The 27,903-nt window shown below is 41.7% G+C and overlaps 7 protein-coding genes across 7 annotated transcripts; 5 read left to right on the top strand and 2 right to left on the bottom strand.

Moving 5' to 3' along the window:
• Positions 1 to 2,134: 2,134 nt before the first annotated feature.
• On the top strand, positions 2,135 to 2,943 carry MELLADRAFT_55158 (uncharacterized protein; the record flags this gene model as incomplete). Its single annotated transcript, XM_007406539.1, has 5 exons — positions 2,135 to 2,295; positions 2,379 to 2,580; positions 2,659 to 2,695; positions 2,780 to 2,859; positions 2,891 to 2,943. 4 exons carry the CDS (start codon positions 2,151 to 2,153, stop codon positions 2,837 to 2,839), a joined length of 444 nt encoding a protein of 147 aa, XP_007406601.1.
• A 782-nt stretch (positions 2,944 to 3,725) lies between these two features.
• On the bottom strand, positions 3,726 to 4,671 carry MELLADRAFT_123862 (uncharacterized protein; the record flags this gene model as incomplete). The annotated part of the gene is made up of 5 exons (XM_007406370.1): positions 3,726 to 3,772; positions 3,859 to 3,924; positions 4,129 to 4,230; positions 4,315 to 4,392; positions 4,521 to 4,671. The coding sequence occupies 5 exons, from the start codon at positions 4,669 to 4,671 to the stop codon at positions 3,726 to 3,728; spliced, it is 444 nt and encodes a 147-aa protein (XP_007406432.1).
• Positions 4,672 to 7,859: 3,188 nt separating this feature from the next.
• On the top strand, positions 7,860 to 8,276 carry MELLADRAFT_94509 (uncharacterized protein; the record flags this gene model as incomplete). Its single annotated transcript, XM_007406540.1, has 2 exons — positions 7,860 to 8,193; positions 8,272 to 8,276. The coding sequence occupies 2 exons, from the start codon at positions 7,860 to 7,862 to the stop codon at positions 8,274 to 8,276; spliced, it is 339 nt and encodes a 112-aa protein (XP_007406602.1).
• A 5,403-nt stretch (positions 8,277 to 13,679) lies between these two features.
• MELLADRAFT_47215 (20S proteasome subunit) lies at positions 13,680 to 14,895 on the top strand (the record flags this gene model as incomplete). The annotated part of the gene is made up of 6 exons (XM_007406541.1): positions 13,680 to 13,855; positions 13,920 to 13,996; positions 14,097 to 14,226; positions 14,296 to 14,659; positions 14,734 to 14,825; positions 14,883 to 14,895. Coding segments are annotated over 6 exons (807 nt in total), but the record flags the coding sequence as incomplete, so codon positions are not given.
• Positions 14,896 to 15,643: 748 nt separating this feature from the next.
• MELLADRAFT_60601 (uncharacterized protein) lies at positions 15,644 to 17,205 on the top strand (the record flags this gene model as incomplete). The annotated part of the gene is made up of 4 exons (XM_007406542.1): positions 15,644 to 15,919; positions 16,031 to 16,323; positions 16,386 to 16,926; positions 17,002 to 17,205. 4 exons carry the CDS (start codon positions 15,644 to 15,646, stop codon positions 17,203 to 17,205), a joined length of 1,314 nt encoding a protein of 437 aa, XP_007406604.1.
• Positions 17,206 to 18,421: 1,216 nt separating this feature from the next.
• On the top strand, positions 18,422 to 20,300 carry MELLADRAFT_94506 (uncharacterized protein; the record flags this gene model as incomplete). The annotated part of the gene is made up of 3 exons (XM_007406543.1): positions 18,422 to 19,240; positions 19,325 to 19,761; positions 19,931 to 20,300. The coding sequence occupies 3 exons, from the start codon at positions 18,422 to 18,424 to the stop codon at positions 20,298 to 20,300; spliced, it is 1,626 nt and encodes a 541-aa protein (XP_007406605.1).
• Positions 20,301 to 21,020: 720 nt separating this feature from the next.
• Positions 21,021 to 23,548, bottom strand: MELLADRAFT_60598 (uncharacterized protein; the record flags this gene model as incomplete). Its single annotated transcript, XM_007406369.1, has 5 exons — positions 21,021 to 21,579; positions 21,651 to 22,868; positions 22,970 to 23,241; positions 23,301 to 23,453; positions 23,501 to 23,548. 5 exons carry the CDS (start codon positions 23,546 to 23,548, stop codon positions 21,021 to 21,023), a joined length of 2,250 nt encoding a protein of 749 aa, XP_007406431.1.
• Positions 23,549 to 27,903: the final 4,355 nt, after the last annotated feature.

Below are 27,903 nucleotides of genomic sequence, written 5' to 3'. Positions count from 1 at the left end.
GCGTACGAACTTTTCTTGTGTTGCGTCCTCACCCCTGCGTCTTTTTTGTCTCTCGCGTGAGCTCTTCAGTTAAAATCCTGGTCCTTTGGTTTCTTGTGGAATCATCGTGACTTACAACTCTCAGTTTTGTGTATTTAGCTTGACAACGCAAGTGTGACCACTTGCGACGTTGTTTCACTGCGTAAGTCTGAACTCTCCTTATCTGCTTCAATTTTGTCCTTCAACCAGCTAATCAGTCTTGGAAATTGAACTGACAGCTTTTATAGGCTCGTATACAATGAGGATTGTGAGAACTTTAATGGCAAAGGCCACATTACCAAGCTCGATCCATGATTGACGTTTGATTTGCCACCCGAAGAGATATAAAGATCAAGAATCGAGATGGAGAGGATTGTTGGGTCAAATCGGTTCATTTCATTTGTTGAGTTTTATCCCTTTGAATTCATTTCAATCCAGTGATTCACTCTGATTCAATTCTGATTTGAGAAATTTTTAGATTTATTCATGTGACTGCTAGACCTCATCCTGGTCAAATCCAAGTAGCAGAAACGATTGATAGATTATTGAAATCTAGTCAATTAGCGATCATACTGATCACGAAGAAAAAGATGTTAGTGCTGAGATCTCTAAACAAACTTTAAGACAATATTGTTATCCTTTGAGAACCGCACCTCAAGTAAGTGAATCTATTATTACAACTTTCAATGAAGCCTTTTCGATCTCTTGGAATTAATTGTCTTTGGTTTTTTTTAGTGGATCGGTCCTTGATTAGAAGATTTGATAGTTGCTCCTACTACTATCAGTCGTGAATTAAACTTGACTACAGATAATTATGTGACCAATCAAATCATCAGAATCAAATTCCCCATTCAACTTAAACTAATCTATACCTTTTTGTTTTCCAAATCATTAGCTTTGATTGATGTAGAGAATGGAATCATTCATCACAGTGCTTATCTTTTCTGTTCTTTTTCTCTTTTTTTTGTTTGGATCTCCAATTGTTGTTCTTGGTGTGACATCTAAATTACACAAATCAATCAAACTTGAAATCATCCATTTAAAATAGTTTCCATGTTTTTCAACCTGTTTCAACTGATTCCTGTTGAATCATCTGTTATCATTCAATAAGCTATTCTTCCAATCTGCCACTATTGACCATGCCACCGCCTATTGATGCACTGGGCTTTGGGCTATGCCCATTTCTTGATTCCGAGCTGCTTGTGCCCCGCTTGATCTACCCAAACAGCCCAGATTGACTGAACGCGACCAAATTGGTGGCCTGCGGATAGTCAAATTGGCCTGCAGGCCACCAGCGGCTTGCGCACGCCTACACTTTTGGCGAAGCAAAGGCGCCTTTACGATGAGCTGTCAGGCGACTTACAGTTCGACACTTGGTCGTCGCCAAACTGACTACCTGCTGACGGGCAGTCACTCCGCACAGAGCGACCGTCTGGTGGTGGCCGGCGAGGATGACCTTTTGGCGGTCAGGACGCCCCCGTGGTGTAGTCTGTTCTCACGCCTACGTGGCACGACCGCGGCGCAGTCCCGATCGGACCACTATAAGAGCCGGCAGCTCAGCATCAGCTCCGATTCCACATCTATCTCTTGTGGAACTCGGAGCTCCTGAAGCTGAGCCTGTCTCTTATATGGATGAGTTCTCAGCTTAACACGTGGGAATTGTTAACCCGGCGGTCTGGAAGCACGTGGATTGAGTAATCAACCAAGTTAATTCTTTGAATACCACTTCAACGGGGAAATGATGGGCTCTATGAGGGATAATCTGAAATACTTGATTTCATCATTGCTGTGGAATGGGTATATAACCCTGTTGGTTTTCTCAATTTCTGGTGTTTTTCCTCATCCTTTATTACTACCATAATTTTCGAGAGGATTCTTTCTGAACACCATCTCTTTAACTGGCCAATAATTACACTTGTTGACAATCGGCGCTGAACTTGATTTGAATTTGTGAGCCTTTGATCACTGATCGATATATAGATAAAAGATTGCGCAACCCTGGAAAGAATTTTTCACGCTCATCTTTCTAATTTTGTACAGACAAACGTATAATCATCAACGCAATCTCAGCTATCAATCCCCCCAAACCCATTCGCTTTCATCGCCATCAAACCCTCAACGTGTTGTCAAAGATGCACACTCTTAACTTTTTGACCGCTGGAATATTTTTAATCTTTGCTACAACAGTTATTGGCCAGAAGTTACGATTTGTGTCGCCCGCTCAAGACACAGTAGTCAAACCGGGACAAAAACTGACCCTAAAGTTACAGTTTCAATGTAAGTGGACCCCAAACGCGGAATCATCATTGACGCGCCATCAGGCTGACTTCTTCAACTGTTTGGCAATGTGATCACGACAGCTCCTTCTTCATCCGACACACAAATCGCTTGGGAGCTTGGACTCAACGGGTTCGCAAATGATCCCACCTCCCTTGGCCGTCCACTCGTAGCGAGCCTTGGAGCTGGAGCTGCAGGTGCAACATACAAATCGGACGAGCAAACGTATTACTGGGATGTTACTTTACCCACTGCCGATAAATTTTTGGATGGATTTGACAAGACGTAAAGATTCTCCATACAGCTTTTTCACATTGTTTTGAGCTAATGATTGTGGTGTTTTGATCAATTTTTTTATTATAGTTACCAATTAACATTTTCGCAGTACTTCTTAGATAAGGTGTGTCACTTTTCTTTATTTGAAAACTCATCAACTTAAGACTGCAGTTCTTTGTACTCATGATGTCTATTTTGCCTTTTCTAGAGTGCCTTTTCCCCGATGCTAAACACTATCTCTGTTCCTGTAAAGCTTCAAAAGGCTTGAGTGTTTGTTCTTGAAATGACGTGATGCTTGCGTGTTTGTTCATGAGATGAAGTGATCAATGTCCGACTTTTTCACACATTTTTTGAATCTCTTGGTTATCTGCCCAGTGCCTGCTTTGTTGTATTTTTCCTCAGTCAACTGAAAGCGTCATTCAAATACAAAACAGTATGTATGTCGCATGGCACTCAAAGAAATGCATAAGGTCCCTTGAGAATCATTTAGAAAATTGGTTATTGAAAAAGGTGTCTCAAACCCATTTGCTTTAAGTTTGAGTAACCTAGATATTGTATGTTGGCCGGTAGTAGCTACTCGGTGATAATCACACGGAGGTTGAACGCAAGGGTCCTAATCACATGAGTTGAGAATTGCTGCGAGAGAGAAAAATACCAGGAAACGGCCTGAGACGCAAAGAGAGGCGTAAAGAATTATTTTATACTTCCCCGCTAGTACTACGCGGCAAATGCATGGGAGGGAAGTGTAGAAGAAATCATCTATTGTTCAAAGACTAATCAAGTTTCGAAATCAATTTTGCTTGATAAAGGACTCAAAAATTTGGATGAAAAACTTTGAATGAGAAAAGAAGGAAAGAAAGAGACTATGTAAATAAAGGGGCTAAATAAGTCAGACAGATGACAAGAATATTCTGCGCTACATATTTTGTGTGTTGTGATCCTTTTCTTTCAAAAGGACACTTCTGAAAAAGTGAAGTACAAGCAATCAATATCACACCATGTTGAACTTTGAGATCACAACTCCGCGTCCACACCAACAAAGATCATGAGAGGGATGGTATGTATCAGCCTCTTTCAAGAATAGATATCATGGAGATATCACAACCATACTATACTGCACAACAAGTGACATAAAGTAGCCGTACCTCCTCTGCTTAGTCAGAACGGGAACCTATGTTTGTACACTTGTTCTCAGGACATTCTAAATGCCATAATCCACATGGGGTGATGATTGATTAGTGAATACCATATGTTTGATCACTGATGAGTTTTAGATGATACACATACGTTGGTCCAGATGCCGGGTCTTGCAATGAAACGTCTGCACGTCTTTTCCAAAAGTGTGGTAGCAAACTTTTGTTCAAAAGATCAGGAAGTGGGACCAGTCATTTATAATAAATCAGTATGTGCTCTTGTGTAGAACTCTTCATAAAGATGTCTACACCTCGCACTATGTTCCTGCAATCCGAGTCATCTCAAGATATCTAGAATTGACGTGCATAGGCGAGGCATCTCTTCCTGAAGCTATAACATTTATAACATGCAAATTGACTCAACCAATAGGCCTGAGAGCATTGTTTGAGTCGAATTCCATTCCAGCGTCGCAATCAAATGACCCCGTTGTGGTCAATGGGGTCGGGCCAATGCAGTCATAGGCCGCTGTGCGATGTTCCATCAAATCAGAGGGTAAGTGGTCCGTCATTCATTTGCCCATTTATTCAAGACGAGGAAATCATTTCGTACAGGGGAGACTGCCATCCGCTCTGCCGCACCACAAACACGCATAGATATTGATGACTCCAGGAGACTGTGTATCCCAGTCTTTGAGCAAGGTGTTTTTGAAAAGAAGGTATTTCACGCTTTGCATCAGTTGACACCATCCCTGTTTGAGCCTTGGTTGTATTTAAAAAAGCGTCAAACTATGGGGTACAGGGAAACAATGGACTTACGATGCATCCACTGATTATTCGCTGATGGTCTGTCCCACACAAAGTTGCAATCTATAGCATTAGCATCTGCGAAGATATACAAACCGAGATCTCCCACAAGCAGGAATACGAGGGCAAGATAAAGAATGGGGCTCGCTCGATTCCAAGACATGATTCGCGGAATAAAGTGAAGTCTTCAACTCTGTCTTTCACCAAATTGACAGCAGAGAAGGATAAACTATCTATAGAGTGCACACCTATCCAGGAGAAGAAAACAGATGTTGCAATCAGGCCTCGTTAGCACGGTTAGCCTTATATGTAAAAATGCATTTCAAAGCCAAACATTGCTGTTTGCACACGAGCCTCACAAATCATCTTGGCCACGGGTTGTGGCTGTTTGTGTTTGATTGGGAAGCCGGTTTCTCTAAAAGGCTGATCAATGCAAGAGGCCCTCATGAGGCACCGGTGTCATGAGGTCAAATCAACGGCAAGTCTTCAGCTGCTAAAGCCCCGTAGGAAGCGAACTTCGACTTAACCCTTGGGAGCTCCGGCCCAAAAGGCACACAGAGCGCCATCGTAGATGATTGTACGGAAATATGGTCATCCATCTTGGCAGATTTCGAATTGTGGAAAGCTTGATGTGAAAATGTAGGCGAGTTCAAAATTGGTCTCGTGTGAGCAGAGATGGCAATTTTTTTCCAGATGAGATTCCCAAATTAAAGTCTGCTCTCTCTCTCATACCTCTCATACCTCTAGCTATTGACTCCCTGTCGTCTGATTATCTGATCCATAGAGCTATGCTACAGTTTGCCTGACAGACTTCTTTTCAGTTACAGCCGTTGTAATATCTATTGGTAGTTTTTCCAACAGATGTGTCGTCGCCAGATTTTACTCTGAAAGTCAAAAACCCTTTTTTTTCGACCTTCAGAGTGAAGTGTATCGTCCTTCTTTTAAGAATGGACGAACTCTTTTGCCTTTCCTCTCCTCACCCTTTCCATCTCTCTCTTTCCGGCTACTCTTCTTTCAAATCGATTACCGGCAGTCCCACTTCTTATCGTGTGATGGCATCTTATAAGACAACATTTTCTCTATTTTGTCATTTCAAACCTTCACCTTCCTACCCCAGCAATTCTATCGTCCCATTTCCCACATTATTGAATAAATTGATCTGCTCATTTTCCAATTCATCCACCGTTTGCTCATTTTTTCCTGTGTTTAACCCAAGAAGATTCCTCAGATTCCATTTGACGTCTTCGTATTTGTGTTTGTGATGCATTTCCTCCTTCCATTAATCTTTTGTTTCCTTTGATGTTGATATTCCTTTTTGGTAGGTTTCCCAATGTCGAAACTCCTCTTCAATGCCGCTGCCCGCGACCCCCTTGTCTGGCCACATGAACAATTGTGAGTACAGATCCTTTTTTTCACCGCTAATTCAAAGGTTTTACCAACTAGTGAAATTTGCAATTTCAGTGTTCATGTTAAGATACTATCTTGATTATGTAGTCAAAGATACATTTTCCCTATTTTGGTAATTGAGGAGGTTTAGAAGAATGCAGTGACTGATGTGCAGTGGGTACGAGTAGTGTGTTTGTTAGTGGGTATTACTGAGATGAATAAAGGGGTAAATTATGGAAGTTGGAATCAAAGGGGTGATGGAATTATTTGGGGGTTAACTGGTCTCTTTTGTAATTTCTCTTTGTCTCTTTTTCTGATTCTTTTCGTGTCGAAAAGAATCAGTGAGTCTTTCCTCAATTTCATTATACATCACTTTTAAGACTATGTGTCCTTACTAATCTCATTGCTGCCATTGTAGAAACTGTTTATTTTATCTTCTATTAACCTTTACGCGCGCTCTCTCATTTCCTGACGAGCACGCAGGTAGAGACTCTTTTATAACTTATCAAAATCTCTTTTCTGATAGTTCTCTTTATCTCACACTATATCCTTTTTATGTTGTTAGGTTTGTCTGTTCTTGTTCTCGAAGTCTGACTAGCGAAAACGCTGTAGTCTGATTTGGAACCTGTGCCCTCAGGTTAGTGTCGTGTCGAAAAGAATCAAAACTGTTTATTTTATCTTCTATTAACCTTTACGCGCGCTCTCTCATTTCCTGACGAGCACGCAGGTTTGTCTGTTCTTGTTCTCGAAGTCTGACTAGCGAAAACGCTGTAGTCTGATTTGGAACCTGTGCCCTCAGGTTTGTCTGTTCTTGTTCTCGAAGTCTGACTAGCGAAAACGCTGTAGTCTGATTTGGAACCTGTGCCATCAGTGTTCTTTCTTTACTGTAGCGTTTTCAAGCAGAGACGTCAGCTCAAGATTCTTTTGGAATCTCGAGACCTTCAACTTCGAGAAACTTTATAGTTCAATGTGCCTGATGATGGTGTGGGAGACAATCAGCGATCCACGTCTATCAGGCAAAACCCTTTATGCCGAGTCGGAACGGTAGGTCGAGAGACCTTCGAAAAGAACAATCAGATGGCGATCGAGGTGCAATTCAAGATCTACACTGACATGGAAGTCGAAATCAACACCCCGAGTCAGGGCACCCCTAAAGTCGGTGCTAGTAAGAAACCGGCGAAGACTGATAGACTCAATCTTATTGATTCTAAGGCTATCAACACCGGCTTTCTAGAGATCAAGACTTGTCCGATCGGAATGAGTCTGAATGAGTTCAAGAACCTGGTGGCCGGAGCCTGCAAAGAGTATGAGGGAGGTTTGAAAAAGTTGATTCTCAATAGTGTTTTTTCGCCCAACCTAAAGTGGAAGACCACGGTAGGACGCTCCAAGGCTGTTCTTGATGGTGCTGTTCAATGGCAAAGTTTTGTCGAAGCCCTCAAAAACTCAAGCAAAAAAATGGGTGTGGTTTCAATCAAAAACAATAATATGCAAGTCAGAGTTAAGTTAAGCAACAAGGTGAGTTGTCTACTTATTCTCTTTCAAATGGTCTGGTCTAATATGATGAGATTGACAGGAATCGGCAATGAAAAAACTTATTGCTGCGACTAATGGCAATGGCAATGAGGCTGAGGATCAGGAATCCGAGGTCTGTTTTGGTTTCCTTATGTATATAACCAAACCCATTGATCTGATTATTAATGCTTCACAGGATGACAAGAACAAGCAAGAGTCAAATACTCTGGCCAACCAGATTTTTAGCCAACATGCAATTGGAACGTACGCTGGAGGGCCTGGAACGGTTTTGACCACACCTTGGGATCCCAACTTTTGATATCGACTCACTTACCCCGCGGCCTGGATTTGGGCTAAAGGTGCAGTAAGTGCATGTTTTGCACTTACCTTTGGGTACTAACTCCGTAGGCTACGTGATAGTACCCAACTGACTACTCTCTTCTGTTCACGTAGATGGCCAACATTGCAACTGTGATTATCCCACCAAATACTCCGGAGTTTTGGTATGAACTCGAGAAGAACCAGTGGATCCACCCCGAAATGGGTGTGGATGACCAGGTTGGACTTCAATTGAAAGGCAGCTCTCGAAGATCTCATGGTGCCAATCATATTTTGCGTTCAATTGGACACGGTCAGGCTGGTGGTTTGGGTTTGAAGAAGAAGCATCTGGCCCAAATGCCCGATATCAAGCCCGATGTCATGAAGATTGGCAATAAACGTGATGGGTTGGCCTCATCCGACATGGTGGATATCAAACCGGACTTGAAGAAGATCAAGGTCGAGCAAAGTAAGCTAAGTCTGATCAAATACCTAGATGACGGGATTGCTGACCATGTTTCTTCGCACTTGGTCTAGATCTCAAAAGTTTGATCAATGAACCTATCTATGTATCCAGCAAGTATGAAAACAACTGGGATACCAAAGGTGAGAGTAGCAGTATTGAGTTTGAGGTCCAGAGCCCTCCACCTCTCACACGGTCCAATTCGAGCTCTTCCTTGCCGATGTAGAACTTATAACCCAACAAGGGTTATACAGAGCTGGAAGAGGATAATCTACTAATATAAGGACTAGTAGAAGTTGTCTGAGACTGCTCTTCTAAAACAACACAATCAGGAAAGGCTCTGTTGTATTGAGTACAGATAAGGCACCAGAGAAATATATCTTCACACGTATTTTAACTTCAAAAGCACAATTTGTATTACTATCAACACTGCTATAGTGTTATTCCCAAATAATAACTAAAGAAATAAGCAATACCTTATTGATATTATTCCCAATGAGTCTTTATGACTATAAAACTAAAGTAAATTTCTCTTTATAATTGTAATAAAGGGTGTATTTAAGTGACCAGGTACTATTAGAATACGTTTATAATGATAAACAAAATAATAATGGCATAAATGATAAAGAAAAAAGGGGAACAACAATCCCAGAATCCTCTCAAAGTATATATAACAATGTACTCCAACTTTTACAATGGTCAACAGCCTCAAAACCAATCAAATCCACCCAGAAATCCCTAAAAACCCTATGATGACACAATGTAATGATTTTGTTACTAATAAATGATGTAATTTTCACAGCTAAAAGTGATCAATGACACAATAATATGATGTACAGCACTTCTTATGATGAATACAGGTGATTTTTTCCTTGTAAACTAGCTAAAAACCCATTTTTGAGATTACGAATTTTTTCAGATGTGCTCCAATTTTTGATTACTAAAGTGCATCTTGTAGCCCTCGTGTTACTGATCATTTATGACACCCATATGACCTACTTCTGATGAGTGATGAGTAAGATATTGAGTTGTGAAGTTAAGGTTTTGAGCATTACATGTTGACTTGTGACTGTAAATTTGAGATTCACACCAATTCTTTATTTGCCTTATAACTTTTTTCATAAACCTCCGCTACTATTTATTTAAAGTTTGTACATTATGTAATCCACTCTTCTGCGTTGAATGAGCCATCTACCAACCTAATCTGACGTCATTTGACATATGTAATAAGCTGGAAACCTTCATTTTTGACAAAATTCACCCATTTTCTCCACTTTTCACAGCTGTTACTCTCTTTCTCTTGCTCAAGTAATATGACATCATCTTCTATAACCTTAAAAATCCCGGAAAATCCTCTTGGAAACCTTAAATTCCACTACTACCACTATTACATAACCAAACTACACATGTACCTCTTGTTTACCAACTTCGAAAAAGTGCCTTTTCCCTCATAACTTTTGTTTCTACTTATCAACCTTCAAGATTAAAATTGTCAAAGTATAATATAATGTTGTTCTTTAATATTCTAACCTCATAATACCCATAACTTTATTTTTACTACCCTAAAAACCATTTTCCAACCTTTGTACCTATATTTTCGAATTTTTCTTATGTTTTTCTTTCTTTCTTTTTGTAATGAGTTTGTGAATAAGCTATGATGATCTTAATAAGTAATGTGAAATAAAATGATGTAATGTTAACCTTATGACCAATACATAAGCCTACAAGAGCTTCAATTGATTAAAAAACCTCCATTTCGAATTTTCTTTCCTGCTGAATCCTTCTAATAAACTGGTAAACTGCTAATTGTGAATTTTTTAATTGATCCCATAAATTGATCACCACACCGACTGCGAGATTGCCTTTGACAATGTCAAAACCCAAACGCTTCTCAGAGAAGCTGGCTTCATTTCGTGGACGGACTTGATTCCAAGTGTACAACTCACTGAATCGACTTTAACGTCCAAAGGGATTGACAGGCAAATTGCCAACCGCCTGATGAGTGAAGCTCAAGCCCGTTACATGAAATGTAAGATATCATTCTTATCTTACATTTCATCTCGGTTAATTGACTTTGCCTGTGTTTCCTGCCTGCCTTTCTCAGGATTGATGTGTTCCACCAATCACATGTTATCGACTGGTTTGGTGAAACCAGGCTCCGATCATCGAGATCATCGATATCCTTAAAAAAAAACTTTTTATTTTCCTATATTCTTGATCAGCCACTTATATCCTTATTGTTACTTAAGCTTTCCCTGTTCTCCCCCCAATTGTGGGTTATCAATGTCGTTCTTTTTTTGCAAGCTGGTCACTGTGTTTTGGATAAACCAGGATAGACCAGGATGATTGTTATTTGTTTGTTTGTTTTTGTTCTTGAAATGGTGTTCTTGCAGTGTTTTACAAGCTAGTGATGTCGCTCTTATGGTGTGAAGAACTTGTGAGAGGAGAAATACATTATTATCCTTTGTGTGAAATCAAAGACATCAACATGTTTGACATGAGACGAGTCCAGAACTCCCAAATGTTTGACATACGGACCTTGTATTCGATTTCAAGAAATCAAATACACTCAAGTCAATCTTCCACAATAGATATTGATGACTTGGTATCGATAACACTGGAGGAAGAAGTCATTATCTGTTTGAAGCCGCATCATCCTTTGAAAGGGTTAAGCGCGGATGGGTGAGATGTGACTCAAAGCACTTAACATCACTCGGCAAGGTCTAGAAAGGTGACTTTCTACGGTTCTGATCAATCCATTGCAGGCGTTAGATTGCATTACATTGGGACCATTCAAATCAATTGCTATAAACATGGGTTTAATATTGTGTTATAAACTATTATTTTATAAGTATAGTTATACACTTTGTTTCAAGATACTAGACAAATAGAAAAGAAATGAACAAAATAACTTCAAAGATATCGGCAACTCTGGAATAATTTGAGGCAAAGCGAGTCTGTAAATAATTCCATACAGGCCATAAAGATGGAGGCTTCTTCGCCTGCCACGTTAATCACACGGTGAAGGGCTCGGCTCCTTTTCAAATGAGACTTGAGCGGTGAGAAACCCATTTCAATAGGCTTGAAATCTGGCAAATACAAGGGAAGGTAGAGTAAGCAGATGCCACGTGCTTCACATAGGGCAGCAATGTTACCTCCGTGATGGATTGGAGCATTATCCATCACGAGGACACTGTTCCTTAGTGGCCATGGATTCATCGCTGGCAACCAAACCATCCAAGCATCAGGGACTAATTCCTCGGGTCAAGAGCTAAATGAGTCACTTACTAAAGATTGTCCCAAGAAACCCTCAAAGTCAATTCTCGAATAGCCACTGGGCTGGATTGACAAGGCCACCAGGCCTCCTAAAGAGATGGCGGGTAAAACCAACCATCTCTGAGACCGAGTAGGTCTTTCAAGCCGGGCAGTACGTTCGCCACGAGGCACTCGTGCATATTCTCAATAAAGATGCCTTTTGTTCACTGCCGTTTTGTCTGTATGAAACACGATGAAACAGTTAGAGACCATTGGAGATATGAGAACCAGGTAAATCAAAGCCTACCTGTGAAAACAAGGCATTGCGGATCGATGCCAAAGATCTCACCAATATATTCACCGCGCGCCACCGCCGATTGATTAGGATGCACGGTTCTGGCCTTTTTCCGAGTCCATCCAAGTCGAGACCGGACCTTGTTTGAAAGTGTCTTGAGAGACACATGAATTCCAAATTGGTTGGAGATCTTATCTTGAAGCTCGTCTAGATATAAAGTCGGATTGTGTTCAAGAGATTTGAGAATGAAATTGTGTTGAGCTGGACCTAAAATTGGGCAAGCTCCTTGCCTCATGTGATCATCTGGATTTGTGATCACAGCGCGAGTGGTCCGGTACAGGTCAAACCAGCGCCGGACCGACATTAAACATCCACACTGAGGGTGGCAACGATCTCGTAGAAACGCATGCCACGCATCACCATCCAAACGACCACCATCTTGATATCGGTCGTATAAGTATTGATGGGCATCTGTATACAACATCAATATCAGTATGAGGTACCAAGGGATGAGCAAACCAAGAACAAGAGAACTCACGATGGAACACTTATCCAAACTGTTCAGGGGAGCTGGTGAAACGTTCTGGGATGAGGAACCGGTGAAAGTGGTTGTTGGGCTCACGATATCAGTCTGGCGAGGTACCAGAGAAACAAAAGTGGAGATTCCACGTGATCGAAACGCTGCTCACGATTGAAACGATGTCCAGAGCCGGATGAGGATCTGTTGAAGGGGGTGGATGGACAAGATGTGATGATGAGGAAGTCGAGTGGTGGGTTTCGGAATGTGGGATGGGAAGCGGTAAATAGCAAATGATTAAAAAAAAATTAAAAAAATTAAAAAATTAAAAAATAGATCATAACCGAGAATAACCGGCTTTCGGTATGGTACAGTAGGGTGTAATGGAATTATAAGGAGAGAGGAGATGGGAAACTTACATGGCCAATCCTGTCCAATCTCAAACGATTAGAGGATAGAGTTGTCAATCTGGGGGGTGGTTTTCCGAGTCTTGGACCTTGACGTTAAATCCGGCGACGACACATCTGTTGGAAAAACTACCAATAGATATTACAACGGCTGTATATGTATCTACAACATGTGACTTATATATATAGAGAGTACATCACCTTCCCAGATCTTGACCCAGAAGTTTTATAACACTTACAATTCAAAGAATATTCCCAGCCTGAAGCATAAAAAAATTCAACATTCAAAAACCTTTGGCTCTCAACTTAAACCACTCAGACTACCCTGACTTAAGGGAATGTGATGAGCTACTAGTAGTAGTATCACAAGCCTCTTCCAGATGGAACTAAGTGCTGTGTATTCAAAGAGAAGTCTAACAGGATTTATTTGGTTCCTGAAATTCATGCTATCATATGTTTTTCTATACATCCATGAAGCTATTACATACATCTAGAAATTCTCTCCTAATGAAGTTAGTTTTGGAAAGACTCACTGAAATTTTGGAAATTATCTTATTCTGTTTTTGTAAAGGGTCTCTTTCAACTTCTTTGTGCTTGTTTTTCATTCAGGATAGCAAGATAAATCAAAAGCTCATCAAGGACCAATCCTCAACAGCAAAATACACTGTTCTCCAGTCTTGATTTGTATCAAAATGAAGCCAATCTTTGGGAAAATGGGTTTGTGTGGTTATTCAATCAATGCTGTTAAACACTTCAAGGTGAAGTTAAAGATAAGTCTCTGCATAAACAGTTCCTTGAGGTTACATTTGAAAGTTATTGCAAGGATAAACCATCACGTGGGAGGCTCAAACTTAACTTGGGAGGCTACGCCGCTACACCCCGTTTCAAACATACATGCGTATGCTTGAATGTCTCGTTACATGTAACTTAGCATGAAGGCTAGCCGCGTCATGGAATTTGGATCGCCGGCGTCATCAGAGGTTGTAAATGACTGCAAGCAGCTTCACTAACATCATCAACCCAATTCAATTCGAGCTAGATCACTATCATCAGACCATCGACAATGGATCACTTTCCTGGAACATCATGGGGTAAACCTCGAAACGATGCTTTTGATCCTTATGCCACTTTCCCTATCAGCTCGATTAATGGGCCGAAAGTTGACACTTTTAGTGAGGGTGTCCAGAGAACACAGTGAGTCTCGATCAGAGGGTGATGCGGTGCAAGCAATCTCAGCTTATGTGTTAACTTTGAACAGACAGCCTATCGTTACAGGTACATCGGTTTTGGGTGTCAAATATAAGGGCGGCGTGATGTTGGCCGCTGATATGTTGGGTATGTGATCTGTCACTGTATCAGCTTAGTTTTTCTTTCAAATGGGAGACTATGCTTTTAAGCTGAGCTTGTTTTCGCGTGTTCTGCATGATCAAAATAGCTTCATACGGTTCGCTGGCTCGATTCAAGGACATCCAACGTCTGATCCCTGTGGGCGAACACACTGTGGTGGGAGCTGGAGGAGACCTTTCTGATTTTCAATATGTGAAGAAAATGCTGGAAGCTCGTATGTAAGTGTTGGAATTTAGCTCTGTCGGTCAGTCATTGGGAATTTTACTGATTGCATACTTCATGTAAAGGGTGGAAGAGACTCTAGCCGATGACGGCCATGTTCTGACCACATCTCAGATATTTGAATATCTCGCCAGGGTGATGTACAATCGACGATCTAAAGTCAATCCGCTATGGAACTCGTTCGTAGTGGGTGGTGTCGAAGGCCGAACCGGAGAACCATTTCTTTCCTATGTCGATCTCTTGGGTACAACTTATTCTTCACCTAGTATCGCCACTGGTTATGGAAGCTATATTGCTCAACCAATGTTGCGAAAGGTTATAGATGACCTACCCAATGGGTGTAATGACTTGGAGGCCGATGTTGCTCGAAAGACTTTAGAAGAATGTATGAAGGTCCTCTTTTACCGAGATGCGAGAAGTTTGAACAAGGCAAGTACCCTGATGATCTCAATGTGTGCGATATCACTCTGTTGACTCGTTCAATATCACATTTCCTCGTTTAGTTTCAAATTGCTAATGTCACTAAGGCGGGCGTGGAGATTTCTGGACCCATCCAAGCTCCAACAGAATGGGCTTTTGCTGAAGGCTTGAGAGGGTTAGTCATTCATACGAACATTCAAGCATTCGCTCCACTGACACTTGATCCTTTTAGCTATGGACCACAGACGCAGTAATCATTATAAACAAACCATGATCATATCTGATTTAATGAGGCAACCTTTGCAACTCACAAAGTTGCTGTTTTGAGGACGATGAGTTGTGTCTTGAAGGTCGAATTGTAACACCAAACAGATTTCCGAGACGGCCTTGCAATTTCATACATTGTGAGATGGTCTCTGCCCCCATTGAACCCTTTCCTGTAGTGTGAAGCCAAGTGACCAGCATTCGACCCCTGAGTGTGCGGCTTCTGAGCGCAATAGCATATTTTTGGTATCATTGAGTCAAGGCAAGCATGACCCATACGAACCCGTGACCTATTGGATCATCTGCTTGAATGCAGTTGGTGACAATATACATCCTATGTACCTGCCAATTGAAGCCAAGCATTGCCGATGAAGATGCGATTTTGATTACCCTATTACATAGTTGAAGTTGACCTGGGCCTCTTGCTTGAGTGAAACCACAATGAGTTTGCTTACTATGAGTTACCAGTGCTTGAATTCCAATTTCACCTACCTTGGAATAGAGTGTTCCACTTTACGTCCATGTTACCATGATGTGCTCAAGAACTCGACGTATGTTCATACAGATGTTTCATCTTCGGATGGGTTGTAGTAACGTCACATTTACGCCCAGTGATTACAACCACAAGCCGACCTCTTGCAATTCATGTGTAAGCTCGTCAATACTCAACTCAACTTTTCAAAATTTGTATCAATCACACATTTCTTATACAAAGTCTTTCTACCCAAAATGGCACGCACAAAAAATGTTAGAGGTGGACGAAAAGATGCTATCAAAGCAACGGCTCACAAGAATTTACCTGTCACTCAACCTACCGATTGCGGGACGACAGGCGCTTTTGACGAAATACTGGATCAAGCTGAACAACTTCTCGTGGCTTGTGAATTAGAAGAAGCACAACGATTATGTCAAGAAGTATTAAAGTCAGCTGAATTCAATACTCGAGCTCTTGAAGTTTTGGCTTTGATCGAACTCGAGTCTGGTGACACAAAAGCGGCTAGAAAGGTTCGCAAATTGATCTCCTACGAACATTGATGTTTAATTTTATCTCTTCAAGAGAAATGGAACGCTGATAGTCTAACATCGTTATCTGAAATCAAAATATTCACTACCCAGCTCTTTAATCGATGTATCGCACATTCTAAACCTACAGCTCCTCCTACCGTTCATCTCTATCTTGCTCAGTTGGCCGATAGTCCAGAATCGTCACTCAAACACTTCGAAACTGCGCTTTCAATTCTACAAGAGAAATTGGAAGTAATCCAGAAAAATAAACAAAATGGCGATGTACCAACATGTCCCGATGAGTCGACAGAAGTAGTAGAATGGAGTGTAGAAGAGAAAGAAGTGCGAAGGAGTGGTAGTCGTGCATTGGTTGGAATGACCGAGCTTTATTTAACTGATTTATGGTATGTTGTTCTCATCATCTTATCCAACATTTTCCATCTTCTAACTTGATAGTTCTTTTTAGTTTCGATCCTACGGCAGAGCAAAAGTGCCTCGATTACCTTTCCATAGCTTCGTCATTGGATCCAACTGATCCCGAACCACTTCAAACTCTTGCATCTGTAAGATTATCGCAAACAAATGTGGACGCAGCGAAGGAGGCGCTTCTTCTAGCGTGGGATTTATGGCGAGACAAATCTCACATTGAAGATTCTAATTCAACAGCACCTGATCAGATGGAAGAAGATGGAGCAGAAGAAACTGAATCTGAGGAAGATCATGACGATACGATTCCACCGTTCGATAGTCGAGTACAATGGTCGAAATTGGCAATTGAATGTGATATGTGGTCAGAAGCCATCGAAGTTCTGCAACAGTGTGAAGCGGAAAATGATGAGGATGGTGAAGTTCAATACCTATTGGCGATTTCATGGCATATGATGGGAGAGGATCGGGAGAAACAACCTCCATCTGAGGCTTCAGGAGATACTACATCTATCGGATACGGACTTGATAAATCAGAGTGTTGGATGGAAGCCAAAGAATATATCGATTCCTGTGTTCAAGTAAGCCTAAATCATTCCTAAATCGATCTTGACAGACATCAATCAGCTAAACTGACAACTTTTAATCTCTTCCAGTTACGGGAGCGCTTCGGTGAAGACTCTGCTCTCGATGAAAGTATCATGAAACACATTCAAGAACTTGATACCCAACTTCAAGCAGCAGGTATCACAAGTAAGTCACTTGGCGATGAGGTTGAGAACGGTGAGCCTGTAGCAGAAGACGATGGGGATCAAGATTGGGATGATGTTAGTGATGTGGATATGAAACCAGTTGACTGAACGTGTCTTTTCATCAATGCGCGTTTGCTGGGTTGTCGCGCGGAACTCAAGTCGTCGACTATGGTTTTTGTTTTGTCCTTTTTGTGCCTCTTTTCTCTGTCTTGGAATGTGGACAGTATTGTAATCACTCTGTGTGCAAAGTGAGTTTTTGCCAGTAGAAGTCCAGAGTAGAACTTGAGAATTCGAGTCATGATATTGATAATAAAACTATGAATGAGTGAGATCTCTGAACAAATGACTACACAATGATTCTGATCAAAGATGACATTTCACTGAGGGTCATTTTAATGAAGTTGACACATCTCCTGTAGTTTTTATGAATCATTCTTTGCAAATATTCAACAAACTCATCTCACTCTAGATCTGGTCCACTGTAGGTTTTACCTTTGATCAACATTTTCTCAACTGGTGTCTTGTTGTCTTTTACTCGTGCTTTACAGCCAGATCAAGTTAGCTGAGCTTCTGATCTTTTATACAGGAGGATATCTGGTTTGGGAACGGACTTGTGAGCGTGTATCCCTTTACTTATCTCTAGTGAATACCTGTCAAGTAAGCTCTGCTCCTGCACACCCACGACATGTTTTGGCTCTTGTCAGTATGTTGGATACCTGGAGGCTTACTGTCTTTAGGGCCATAATCCTAGAAATAAGAGAAGAATATCAGCATGGGATGCCCTTGTATCATTCATGGCTGAAGAATCCTCTCTAGTGAGAGGACTTATAAGTGGAGTTTGTGATCATGCAGTGCAGCTCTGCAAATAGCCATATTGGATATCTTCTATCAAAACCTCTTCTCTGTCAATCCTGTTGAAATTTTAGTGCATTTATACTTCAACTATATATCTATATAGTGTATCACTCATTTCTTGTCAAAATTATTCAATTTTCTTGTGCTACAGTTGGTGCTCTATAACCAGACAGCTGTGAGTAGCTCAAAGAATGGACATTATCACTTGTTGGAGTGGAGGTTCAATAGCTTTCTCATTGAGAAGATGATCATACAGAGATGCTGAATGCAAAAAGCACATTCAGAATTTCAGATTCATAGCACAAGTGGGTGGCGGAATCTGGCTTAAATGAAGTGGAGTGACGGAGCCGGGGAGCCGGGGACTCGAGTCTCAGGGATGGTCCGAGTCCGACGGATTGAGATTTGGGGCGATGATGTCATCAATTAAGCTTTCGACTCTTGATTGGTGACCAAATTCAAATATGCCTTCATGACCTTCGCCATGACCTCGTCCTCATCCTCAGCTTTACTTCGTCTAATTTCTCGAAGATCTGCCATAACTATCTCCAATGTCTCTTGCTCATTTAAATCAACGAAATCAACTCCATCACCCCAGTTAAATTCATTGGATGACGATTCATACTATCCAGTTGGTCCTGCAGAGCCTTCATCACCCGACGATGCTTACATCTCAAGATACCGTGATCCATCTCACCATGATGACTACATACTATTAGATCACCACCATCCTTACACGTTTCGTGCTAGACCCACTGCTACTCAGGCTCTGCCTCCTCGAAAGCGTCCACCTACCTTCGATGCGGCTCAGTCTAGCTTCGAGGCTCGCGTAGCACGACTCGAGATGGAAGGGTCTTGGGCTGGCTCTCTCACATACTCCGGGAAAACTGAGTCTACCAAATTGTTGCCCGAACGAAGAGTTGAAATCTCGAAACGAGGAATAGGATTGTGTTTTCCAGGTTCTGGCTCACAATATATAGGCATGGGCTCATTCCTTCTGCCTCACTCCAAAGGCTTTCGCGACACTTGGGATGAAGCAGAAGAAGCTTTGATCGGTTTTGAGCGTTGGAGGCAGTCCCTTGATCTCGTGGATCGCCTGCATGCTCTCGGTTATACATCGGATCAAGCGAACTTGCTGGGAGGTCCAATGCGTCGCGGAGCTACTCTGGGTTCTAATGACCCCGGCCTCAAACACGTTGTCTTCAATGGCCCTGGGCATGAACTGACTCGAAGCAGCAACGCCCAGCCGGCAATCTTCATCACTAGCTTTGCGTATCTGCGAGCTCTCGAAGTTTAGTGTTCGACATTGTGACAGCTTATCACATCCATATCGTATACTCATCATTCATCCTATTTCCTGTGTTCTTCACGGCAGGTAGACTATGGAGCGTCGATAAGCAACCTAATTCGAGCATTCTCTGGGCACTCGTCGGGCGAATATACAGCCTGCGCCGCCGCTGGAGTCATGAGTTTTGCCAATGCGGTCCACCTTACTCGTCTACATGGTCTTCTTACAACTCGTACCCTTGAGCTTAAAGGCCTAGCGCCCTATACAGCCATACACCTCTCTGACAACCAGAGAGCCCAAATGTCTGCTCTTATCATAAATGCACCTCTTTACGGCCTTTCTGATATCACCCGTGTCCTCTCCGCTAGCGATACTAACGCCAGTGGACTTGGCCCAGTAGAAATTGCAAGCATAAACTCTAGTACACAGATAGTACTCAGTGGTAGTCGCGCTGGAGTACTGGCTGCCTGTGAGCGACTCTCAGAACTCAATATTGCACATAGGGCTGCGGATCTTCCTTGCGCGTTAGTTCTTAATGTGTTTCTTCCTCCTTGAGATTTTCACACTATTCCCTCTCTACATATTCCTCCTTCTTTCCCTCTCATTGGCTCCGACATTTATGCTGGATGAGATCACTGAAATCAAAAACGGAGGGCATCCTCCCGCTCTTCTACTTGAAACTGTTCATCGCAGCGCACCCTTCCATTGCTCATTCATGACTCCAGCCTCACAGGGCATGGCAATCGCACTGGAAGCCGTTACCCTCAACCCACCTCTTCGTCCCATCATCCTGTCTCCTCCTACTGGCCAAGCAAGTTACACGCTTACAGGAGACGCCCTGCGGAATCATCTTGCTTCTGCCATTCGATCGCCAGTTATGTGGTCAAATACGGTAACAGGTATGCCAAAGAGCAATCTAGGAGTGGATACTTTAGTATTTGTAGGACCAGGAAAGGCATTAGCAAATCTATGTCGGAAGGAAATTCCTGACGGCATCAAAAGTGTATCGAGTCTTGCGACTGCTCATGACTTTGAAACTCTTGCTCAAGAACTTGCAACATAGGAAGCGACTTGTCTGACTTTGATTTGGTCTACCAATATTGGCAAGAGTGATGTTGTCAGACTTGACTGATGCCATTTGTTAAGTTTATTTTAGTTCAGATGTAGTTTTCATAGTGTTTGATGTTATCCTGTTTGTCCACCTGTATATCGTATTCTTGATATGTTGTATCTTGACAATGTTAATATGAGGTCACGACACGAGTGATATAAGTGAAGCGGTAAAGTATAAGTAAAGATATGTTAAAGCCCGCAGGGTCTAGTGATTTGGCCTATAGATCAAAGGTTTCACATGGGCAGGATGTATGGTCATTGAATTTGAGGCATTGAAAGGAACACCATGTACAAATGAGTAAACCATACAGATACTGATTTGGGGCGACAAATACTTTATAATTGCAGGCAAAATATAGGAAGCCAGAAGCGCATCCTTACAATACAAAGAAAAGTACAGAGAAAAGTACAGAAGGTGTAAACCACAGTTCACTCAGGACCATTTGACATTTTTGGCAAAAATCAAACAAAAACATCCAGGGGAGAACTGAGCAGATTGTTTTGTAATGTAACTTGAAAGTTTTGCTAGAGTTTGACCGCCTGGAAAGAATATGTTAATTAAGAGAAAAATCTAGAGAAAGCGAAGAAGAGAGCTACAGAGTCAAAAAAAATCACTCAGTTTCTCATAGAAGACATTTTTTGATGTACTGTTTGGGAGGCCAATGAAGAACTATTGAACGAAATGCAATCCAGGTCCATTTTCAGTGTCAGATGATAAGATTACTTTCAATTGTTCGCCTTCGGAAAACTCTGATAATCTTTTCGATTGTTTCCTATTATTTGATTTTAACAATGTCTGAGTTCGATGAATAGTAGGTGTAGAAATAGAAGGAAGTAAAGAGGATGAAGAAGCCAATTCTTGTGATCGTCTAGTATTCATCAACTCATGAATCAATGAAGTAGGGTTACTTAGTCTATCTTGTGCAAAACTTAAAGTCACGCCATTCAATTGGAGATCTTCTTGGGAAAGATCTTCATGTCGAGTTGGAATTCTTGGATCTCGTCTAAGCATTCCTGGAAGGAACAAAGCAGAGATACCAAGTGAAAGGATAAATATCGAGAATAAAATATGGAGTCCAAGGAAAAGATAAGCCGTTGAAAGAGGAATAGAGGTTGCTAAATGCGGTCGAGTCATGTTGACTATGATCGGTTGTAATTCGATAGCTCCTAAACTCCATCCTATCATCCGATTTGATAAAGCTTGAGCCCATTCATACGCAAAAAGCTGACTATATAGTTATCATACCATCAACATGAACTCTGAAAACTCTGAGGGAAGGTTAAATGGAATGTACATTACCTATCATTTCCATATTGGTTTCCTGCTGCAGTCAAATCAACTTGTAACTGATCATCTAAGAAGCGTGGAGCATATTGATAAAAGTCTGTGTCATCAGTCCCTAGATAAGCAACTGAACCCGATATGGCCAAGGTAGCTGATGCATTTGCTAACGTGAGACTATTGTCAATCAATGCAAGTTTTCCTCTAGTGAGATTATATTGAGCATCGTATACGGTGGTATTGCAGATCAAGATTGAGCACATGATGTAAGGTTTGTTTTGAATACCTTGACCATATGACCACCAATTGATGAGTGGTGTATGAAAGCTTTGATTCCTATCATCCCATATGATGTTTGCATAGTTTTGAAAGCATCCAAACGTAGCAATCGTGAATGGATTGATATTGGCACCATTACTGAGCGGGAATTGATTTGCACCCGATACGTTCCCATGTACGGTGATGAAGCTTTGAAGTCGTTGTTTCCAAGTCGTTGTATTGAAACCCCTTCCATAAAGAAGCTCGTTCCAAGGGCCGATCCCATGTGGAGGAGGGGTGCCCGGAGTACACATTTGAATTGTCATATCATGAACTACGCACGATGGATGGAATGCTTCACAGACCGTACCAGCAGCATATGTATGCGATGAGTTGAAGGTGATTGTAGAATCAGGCAGTGCCGGGCCCATGAAAGACATTCTTCCCTTGGACGAAGGCGTAGCTTGATAGACCTGGAATTCGGAGCTGGTATTGGCTCCACCTTGACTAGCTCGGAGAGTACGATTCAGGACACCGCAAGTGTTAAAGATCGGGTCCTCGCATCCTTTTTCGATCGTTGCATTTGCCTTGAAGTTATCCTTGAGTTCGGTAATGTTTTGAACCACAGTAACGATTTGATCATGTAAGATCACATCAATGACTTTTATAGACCAAGTGAAGGTGAGGACAATCAAGAGTCCTACTAAGCCTAACAGTAAGATTGGAGAGAGGCTAGCACGGCTTGGACGACGATTGATAAAAGACAGACGCTGACGATCGGAAGGTGAAGGTTTTAAGGCGTAAATCAAGAATCGTAATACAGAGAAAGGAGTTGAATTATTAATGAAGTCCATTGTGAGGAAATACTGAAATGGACTAGGAAGTTCTTGGAATCCATGAGGGGTACGAGAAACTTTTAGCCAGTGGTTTGCTAGATGATATGCAAAGAGCATCATTACCCATGGAGCTATGATTCCACTTCAAATCATGAAGTGAAATGATTGTGGATTGAGAGGAAAAAACAACGTATCAGCTTTTTCTAAAAAATCCGAAGTGTGATGCAAATGCGCTAGACTGACACCAGTGTACTCGACACAGATGAAACCAGTAGGGGTGAAAAGTGGATGGATGCCCATGTCTCGTTAAAAGCGAAGCTTTCGCGATTTGGTCTGATGTAGGTGCCATTGGAGAGAAACTGGCCATGAGGGGCAGCGATGGCCAAAGAGAGGTAAAAAGCCAGTCCCAGTATGCCAGGTAGGATAGCAGTCAAAGAGAGTCCAACGACAGTTAGTATTAATCCGATCCGGCTGGGTTGCTTTGATTCCCTAGAAGCAGTGTACACTTTGACTTTCTAGGGAAGGAGGATACAACGTAAGTATTTGACAAACTTTCAAAATGGAGAACACTTACACCCTCGCTCTGAGCACTGGACTGCAAAGTTTGCCGAGCGAAATTCCATGGAGGCGATGTGATCTCATCCTTCAATAAACTGGATGAGGGGCTGTTATAGTGCAACTGATCAAGCATAACATCACTTGAACGTGTTGAAAAGGGTAACATGATCTAATATTCGCGACAGACCAGGAGCCTGGAGGGGAAGAGAAACATACCTCAGAATGTTCTTCCTTTCTATCATTTCCATCATCTCCATCATTCATGTATCGTCTGCATCATCTTGCAAGAGGATATCAAAACAATGTAACTCAATTAGTGTACATTCGATTGCTGTGCATCTGAGTTCACGCCATGTGGGTCAGCTTAGCTTGCTGTGAAGCTGACCACTTTATGTATCATATTTGTTCCTACTGATCGTCATGAGATGAATTTAGTGTTCATATCAACCTTCAATTAGACTTCCAAAGGAAACGGGCTTCAAATTCACGATTGAAGCACTTGAATTTACTTAAACTTGCTGGTCACTCCAACTTGACAGAGTCTTGAAGTACGGGTTGGATGTTAATCTTTGAACTTCAAAGCAAGTATCCAACCAAGGCTCAGGAAAAAGTTGAAACACGTCGATTAACGGTAGATTCACTAACTTAACTAAGACCCTCAGTCAGACCCTTTTTCCTCACAAGCTCGGGGGTCTGGAGAGGGACTTAGGACTAATCGGCCGGGCCTGGTGGTCGAGCAGGAGTACTCAAATTTGAGTTTGGCGTGGAGGTTTTTTCAAACCTCAAAAGCACCCACTTCCTCTCAATAAACCCCCGTGTCCATTTTAATTGGAGATACCTATGACCATCCCCTTCAAATCTCTCTATTCAGATTCTTTGTATCTTTCTCAGAGCTTCTTCAACAAGGACGAGAAGTTTTTGAAAGTTGAAATTTGATGTGCAGGCAATAAGTCTTTTACTTTCGAAATAAAACCAAGTCTTTTTCATTCTTTGTCCAAAAGTCTTCACAAATTAATGTACGTCTCAGATACGTTGAATCATCCCTTGTAAAGTTTTGTCTCACCTTTCAAAACGTCGTACAATATAAATCATTCAATGTCTCAATCTCAGCAAAATGCCATGGCTTCTCAGGCCCCAGGATCGTCATCTGTTCCTTTGGTAGCAATTCAGCGAATTTTAGCAAACATTAAATCAAATTTTCTCACGTCAAAAAGCTTTCTTGAAGCTTTGCTCCTGTCAAAAGCTAAAGATCCGGTGATATTAAGGGCTCAAAATGCGTGGTCCTCAAGTGCCAATCTGGAGTCCACCGGAAGGGTACTTTGTGCAATCCGAGATACTATTCTCAAGACAAAGGACGGCCGTGTGTTCTGGGACCAATGGATATTATCCCAGGTTAGTGTTCAAGAGCAGCTTCATAATTATATGTGATGTTGGATTGATCTCGTTTGTGTATATAGGCAGTTATATTGGTCCAGAAACAGCATCCACCATCCGGCAAGGTGCCGAATGGGTTTTACATCCCTCCCTCCGAAGTGACTCCTTCAATGTTTGATCACCAAGTCATAAACGAGCGGAACAAGACCATTGAGAGCTCGATGCCTTTGCTGTTCAATCTAATCAAATCAGCTTTTGATCACAGTCAACAGCTCCGATTGCGCGACAACAAGATACGTCAGGAACGTCTTGATCGAAAGAATGCCTCCAGAAAGACACGTCTACCGGCAGTGTTACCCTTAGAAGAAACACCTCCTTCCGGCACACCAAAATCTGTTGCTACCACCGGTCTATCATGCCCTCCAACAAACCTACATTCAGTTCGCGATCATGATAATCAATCCGAATCCATGATTATCGATTCTCCTGATGGTTTGCCAACACAATCCAACCTCAATCAAGATAATGACTTAGAATCTAATAAATCATCTGAAGACTCTCTCAAATCACAATCGTCTGATGACAACAACTTGGATTCAAATAGATTTGATTCAAATGAAATATCACCGAACTCACATTCAGCTCTTGAATCAGCTACTGATCAAAACAACGGCTCAGAATCAGATGGTGAATCACAAAAATTACCTGATCCTAATTCACTCGATGATCCAGGTTTGAATGTAACTGGAGCTTTAAAAGAGGCCGATCCATATGTTGAGAACTGGAATGGTTATGTCTATCGAAAATCTAACGATAGATCTGAGAATGCCAAGACTCGACATACTTCGGTAAGCCTTGTCTTGGTCTTATTGTATGGAGCGCTCCAACTGATCAAGGAGTTTTAACTCGTTCTAGGTGGCGCGTACGATTTGTTCAATGATTGCTAATGTCTGTAATCGAAGGATAAACGCACTTCAGGTCGAAAACGGGCTCACCATGCTCGCTTGCGGTGTATCTGAACGGGTCAACGCTCATCTTAACTACATAGGCCTTTCAGTTAATCGAAAAACTGCTATTCGTGCTTTGCGTCATTTAGGAGAGGAATTGAGGAAGAAGGTGATTGCAGTAATGGGAGAAGACACTTGGCTAGCTCCTTTCATCACTCTCGACAACATCGACTTTCAAGAGCACGTCCATACTACGACTGTAGAGAAAGAAAGTACAATGTGGCACGGGTCCTGGGGATACATACATAATCCAAAGATACCCAAAGGTATCTCACTCAGTCCTGAAGATTTCACTTCTGAAAAGCTGAAAGCAATCTTGAACAAAGCGGATCAAAAATCGATCAATCTTTCACACATTGTACCAACACCAACCGAAGTACAAGATTGGAAACTCGCCATAAAGTCACAAATTGTGCAGGCTCTAGTCAAATATGTAGCTGAGCCCATCAATACAAAAAAAGTACCGTACCTACACCCACCTCCAGTCAAAGAACTCCCAGCGGAAAAACCCGACATCATGATGCTCAAAATGATGTCAGCTTCTGATAACTCAACTTCAGGAGTAGGCGAATTGTATAATGCTGTATTGCAGCAGACAGGATTATCTCGAGAGAAGTTTTCAAGCCGTGCGCAAGTATGGGAAGGTGATTTGGGAACAGCTCGAATTGTGTCAAGTGTGGTTGAGGAACGTGATCCGTGCTCCGCTCCAGCTGAAAGCTTTCAACATATTCTCATGATCCTCGGGGCAGCCCACATATTGTGGAACATCTCTCAAGCAATTCTACTTGAACACTGGGGTACGCATCTCGATGCTAAGGATATGGGCGCTTGGAGGGGAATAGAAGCCCTTGGTGGTCGTCATGACAAGCCTACGAGCAAAAAGGATTTCACTGCGATGATCAAGTCAATGGAACACCTCCACGAAGGTTCCATCACGCTGTGCATCCAGTAAGTCATACTGTTAATTTGCTAGTACAAACAGTGTTTTATTAGCTGATACATCTGCAGGCGAGTCATGAATCTTGATGTTGAGACTGTAGGCAAAGACCGAGTGAAGATGACACCCGAGAAGATGAAAGAAGTTGTTGATCAAACGTACAAGCAATACTTTGGACCAGATGCTATTCAAAACGCCAAAGAAACTAAGGATGATAAGCTTCTCCGATTTCTCCTTTGAATGCAAGACTTTGCTACAGTGATCGAAGGAAGTCGCTCCATGTCGGCTGGCGATGTCGGTCGCATGATCCGGGTTTGGAAACGTTGGAGTGTCATTGCTCATGGAATGACTCGTTTAAAGCATTACACAAATTATCTACCACGGCTGATAATTTTACTCACCCAAACTCTACCGCCAGATATTGCTGAAGTTATCACACACAACTTACTGGTGTGTCCAAGTGGGCGTAAAGGACACTTTGTAGCTAAGGATTTTTTCCTAGAGGTTCAGAACTTCTGGCTCAAATTCTTCTATAACAATTGTGTAAGGAAATTTTGGTTCTTGTACAAGTAATGTCGCCTTCTTCTAATCATTTTTCTAATCGTTTTTGTTTTGAATACATACCTATACAGGGTACTGGAACTTCGATCAAGCGTCTGAGAGATCTATATTCGATTAATGTGGCCTTGGTGATTCCATCCTTTTGGTCTTTTGTAAAAACAGCGCTAATACAATTGTGAATCTTGAATAGCTTCGTGAATTCCTTCATCGATTGAAGGGACGTTCAGGCTTAAATGATGTTTATCAATCACATACAAACATTATCGATCACTCATCCTTGAGGACTTTCCTTCGAATGGCGCACCACCACAACCTGGGCAAATCTACCCCCTCTTCCACGCTTCCTCAAGGCAGGCCAGCTGATATGTATGCTGATGGTCTCAAGAAGTTGCGTGGTTTTGCACTTGAAGGCAAACTTCAAAGGTTTCGATGGCCAACTGCAGGTGGATCACACGCTCAAGATGTGGAAGCAGGCGATAGTAGTGTAAACAATTCAGACTCAGATTGATTTCAGGTTAAATAAAGTCCAAGTTATTTTATTGAATATTATCATCTTTCAACTAAACATCGTATGCAAGTTTAAATTAAGTTTATGTTGTAAGGTTTTAAATAAAATTGAATACGAGTACAGATTAAAATATTGCTATTTGTTAGTTTGAATCAAATTAATCATAACAAATCAATTTGATAAGATGATACACATATGTATAATCTTTCTCGATGGAAAAATGAGTGTTTGA

Source organism: Melampsora larici-populina, assembly GCF_000204055.1.
Source record: "Melampsora larici-populina 98AG31 unplaced genomic scaffold MELLAscaffold_6, whole genome shotgun sequence".
NCBI classification, from domain to species: domain Eukaryota; kingdom Fungi; phylum Basidiomycota; class Pucciniomycetes; order Pucciniales; family Melampsoraceae; genus Melampsora; species Melampsora laricis-populina.
Note: the sequence above shows the minus strand (reverse complement) of the source record. Positions and strands in the feature narration are given on the sequence as shown.